This window comes from Astatotilapia calliptera, unplaced genomic scaffold (genome assembly GCF_900246225.1).
Source record: "Astatotilapia calliptera unplaced genomic scaffold, fAstCal1.2 U_scaffold_13, whole genome shotgun sequence".
Classification (NCBI taxonomy): Eukaryota; Metazoa; Chordata; class Actinopteri; order Cichliformes; family Cichlidae; genus Astatotilapia; species Astatotilapia calliptera.
The window spans coordinates 264237-268689 of NW_020535652.1; the positions used below are offsets into that span (position 1 = coordinate 264237).

Sequence of the window (4453 nt, forward strand, 5' to 3'; positions counted from 1 at the left end):
ACGGGGCTGTGGCTCCCCACACTCCCTAGCAGATCGTTACATGGAGAAACCTTTGGAATACAAGCATGCTGATCCACACAGGTGTACACATGGGTATTCACAGATGCGGACTACAGCTTTCTTGGCTGCTGCCTCAAAGCACATTGTGCGCTGTCTATCTTGCGTGATGCACAATATCGTTTATTATTTAGTATCTACTGTTATCTACTGCTAGCTAGTTTATTGTGATGGTGCCGTTTTTTTTTATTATGTTGCTCTTTGTTGTTTGCTTTCTCTTCTGTTTTTTTTCTCCAGGTGTTTTGTTTTTTTTGTTGTTTTTTTTTTTTCTTTCTTCCCCCCCTTCTCACCATCTCTTCTCCCCTTTGGTTTTCTTTCTCTCCCTCTCTTTCTTTCATTCTTTCTCCCTGTCCTATCCCACAGTCATGTCTGTCCCGTTTGTAGCAACTGAAAATAAAATAAATTCATAATTATAATAAAGGTCAATCAAATGGACCAATATGGCAAGGCCATGATGATCCACTTGGTAAAATAAATCCGCTTGGCATCTTTCTTGGCCTCAAGACAACAATTCTGATGGCTATAGATCCAAACGGGACACAAAAAAAAAAACAAAAAAACCCTCAATGAACCTTTTTTGAAGTGGCTTAATCCCATTCAGAGAGAGCAGCTGAGTCAGATGCCCATGCCACTTTCTGTGAAGATGGCCGCTGTTTGCTCATGTCTTATATACGAGCTGACAAAACACAGAGACAAGACAATATTTTACAGCAAATCACGTGGGTCTATACCTTCAGCTCATCCTAGAAACCTTCCCCACGTAGTGTTGTCACACTTTGTTAGTAAGGTGCAGTACCAGCAAAGGGCAATATTTTATTTCAAGCCAACATGAAAACAAACCTTTAAAGAGACACTGAGAACACATTTACATCTAGGTTAATCGTTTCTGTAGCTTGCACCTCGCAGTGAATCCTTTACATTTATCTTCATGTAGTCTTCTCTTTATTGTCCACTTGGATATCAATACACCTCCTGGAGAGTGTTGTTCACTTGGTTCGCCCTTGAAAAGAGGTTTCTCTCCACCATGGAAATTATTCTGTGATTAGACCTACTGTGAGGACTTTTTCTCTTATTAAGTTCACCAGTGCTTACTTCCTCAGGATGTACCTAACTGTAGATTTTGCCACTCCTGATACTGTAGCATTTTTCGGATGGATTTTTTTCTGTTTCACAGCTTAAGGATGACTTATTTCACCTGCATGGAGAGCTCCGCATATTTTCGGTTCACAGCCAAATCTTCCAAATGCAAGGACTACACCTCAAATCAACTCCAGGCCTTTCATCAGCTTAAAAGAAAATGACGTAATGAAGGAACTGTTCACACCTGCCCATGAAATAGCCTTTGAGTAAGCAGGTCGATTACTTTTGATCCCATTAAAAAGAGGGTGGCACATGTTAAGGAGCTGAAACTGCTAAACCCTTCATCCAGTTTGATTGGGGATATCATATTCAAATGAAAGCTGAGAGTCTACACATTGTGTCTATTATATAACTATGACTGGAATATGTTTAAGTGAACAGGTTAAAAAACAAAAAAACAACTTGTGTCCGTGTCAAAACATATATCCACCTAAGTGTATATCGTCAGGGTTTCATAATAAGGGGTAAATCTGCATAAAAATCATTGTTTGAAATAAAAGTCCAGAATGTATTCTGCTATAAAGTTCTGGTTTACATTTGTATCTCTGTTTGATGTACTCACAGTCTCATACTTGCAAATCTTAGCTTCAGTTTAAAACAGGTTAATTCACTGATAAGTGCAAGCACCTTCATCATATACAATGAACCCATTAGCAGTGCATTTTTTTTCCAGTGTTCAGACAGTAGTGTCACTCTGGGTTTTGTGAAGCTTTAGCTTTTTTTTTCCCTGCAGTGAGTGTGAACTGAAACACTGAGGCGTGACAACAACAGCAGCGTCTCTGCTTCTTTGAAAGCTATTTTTAAATGCTAAATATTGTTTCAGCAGCAGAAATGAGCCACACAGGAACAGACTGTTGTTCACAATCTGCAAGACATTATGGAGGTCAGAGCCCTCTACATCAAACTCAGTGAGTACTTTTTTCATTCCCGCATTAAAACTAAAATATAAGGAATCTGTTTAAGAAAGTAACATTGTTAAACTACCGTGTTGTTTTAAAAGTTTCATGTTGAGGAACCATAACAAACTGCCAAACAGCAAATACATTTATCAGTAGGTTTACAAGTTTAGCCCTTTTTGTCTTTTCAGTAATAAGTGTGATGATCCCATTTTGTGCACATGATCAGAGAGTTGGTAAGTACTGGCTAGTTAAACTGACATTAACATTTATCAGTTACATCAGTTTGAGATATTTTATTTTACCCTGTGCTCCCACATTTCAGTTATTGAAAAATATAACTAATGTGAATCTTTTATTTTGTCTCAGGTGCAGTTTTTCTTCGTGTTGTTCCAAACAGATCACAGTTCTTTGAATATGAGTCAGTAACGTTTTACTGTGAGGGCGTCTCTCATTATAATGGTGTACATAAATTGAGAGGGAATATGAAATCATGCAGCTACACTAATGAGAAAACAGCAACAGGATTGTCCTGCTCTATGAAAAATGTTTATACAGAAGACAGTGGAGAGTTCATATGTGAGACTGGAGGAGGGGAGAAAAGCAACATTATCAACATCACTGTTACTGGTAAGTTTCCATTTAGTAAGCATTACGTTGTCATAATCAAAGACATCATTGAATAGATTTATACATGTTGGTTTTCAGCTGGTCCTGTGATCCTGGAGAGTCCTGCTGTTCCTGTGATGGAGGGAGAAGCTGTGACTCTGAGCTGCAGGAACAAGACAACTTCCTCCAACTTCACAGCTGATTTCTACAAAGATGGAAACCTCATCAGGAAGAGCTCCACAGGATACATGACCATCGGCAGAGTTTTATATTCTCATGAAGGACTTTACAAATGCAGCATTTCAGGAGCTGGAGAGTCACCAGTGAGCTGGCTGAATGTCACAGGTGAGACACTGAGGAAATCAACACTTTCCCCCCTTTTTTAATGCCAGGAGTATTAAAGCTGCATCACTAAACACACTCTTTCATTGCAAAATAATTCACTATATTTTTCTCATTCACACAATTTTCTCTTCACATCAGACGCCAAAAACCACCAAAAAAACCCCAATTCTGTCATGGATAGTAAACATCAAACAGGCTAACAACATGATTACATCCCCCTCTGACTTGTGGATTCAGTTATGAAAATATATAAAATAACCAGAGTTAATATCATAAAGAGAAGGAAAAGCTAAAAAAATAAAATAAAAATGAGCAGCAACAGGATTGTCCTGTTGAAAAAGCTAAAAGAAAAGCTAAAAAAAAAAAGAAAGATCTAGAAACAACATTTTTATTCAAGTCCATAAACATATTTCTTTAGTTGGCCAATTGTTGGGCATTTTAACAGTTTGACAGTCTGTGGGGGCAATAGAGGAACTGCAGGTTCTGGCAATTGTTGAGGCCTTTGTCTGTATGAAATGTAGATATTAATGAATTAAGTAATTAACCAAGGTGAACACATCTAATTAATTTTCATCTATGCTGGCAATCACACAGAAACTGAGACAGACCCCTCCTCAGAGCCTGGATGTCATATTTACCTCATCGTACGGACCGTGTTCACCATCACGATGGTGGCTCTTCTACTGCTGCTCGTGGGACTTCTTCACTGTGGGAAAATCAGAGCAACTAATTGTTAACCCAGATGTAAATGTAACTGTCATGATACTGGAAACTGTGCAACATGTCTGTGAAGGTTCTCAGTCATCCAGGTCATCGTAGTCAAAGGAGCTTGCAAAGAAAAGCATCTGGACTTCTTTAAGTTACTTGAAGACGTTTCACCTCTCATCCGAGAAGCTTCTTCAGTTCTAAGGTCAAATGGCAGAGAGTCCCAGATTTAAACCTAGTGGGAGTGACCCCCCACAGAGGGACAAAAGGACCCCCTGATGATCCTCTAATCGCCTGAGCCAAGGTGTGAAACTGGGTGTGGGACCCACAGCATATGTGTAGCACAAATAAACAATAGTTTTAAAAATTAGTCATTTTGGAAAAAATGCCTGTAAAATCCCACCATAATGCTGATAAACATCTCTGAAGTACCCACAACACTGCTTCTATAAAAGACTGTGACATATTTGAAGGAAAAAAATATTGTAAATATCTGCAAACACCTGCAAATTCCACCACTTTCTATTGCATGTGTGGTTGTAGGTGACCTGCAACTTAATTGTATTGAAATATTTCTTTCAAACATCAAGTGTATTTTTTTATTATAATCTATTTCTTACATATTTCCTGTTGTGGTGAGCATGATATGTGTTGTAAATATTATTATTAAATAATCACAGACTGCAAAGCTATTCATCTCT

The 4453-nt window shown here is 38.3% G+C and overlaps 1 protein-coding gene across 1 annotated transcript; it reads left to right on the top strand.

The window, feature by feature from the left end:
* The first annotated feature begins 2054 nt into the window (after window positions 1-2054).
* Window positions 2055-3786, top strand: LOC113017462 (low affinity immunoglobulin gamma Fc region receptor II-b-like). The gene is made up of 5 exons (XM_026160611.1): window positions 2055-2105; window positions 2285-2329; window positions 2463-2723; window positions 2802-3047; window positions 3642-3786. Exons 1-5 carry the CDS (start codon window positions 2075-2077, stop codon window positions 3782-3784), a joined length of 726 nt encoding a protein of 241 aa, XP_026016396.1. The 5' UTR covers window positions 2055-2074; the 3' UTR covers window positions 3785-3786.
* The last annotated feature ends 667 nt before the right edge of the window (window positions 3787-4453 follow it).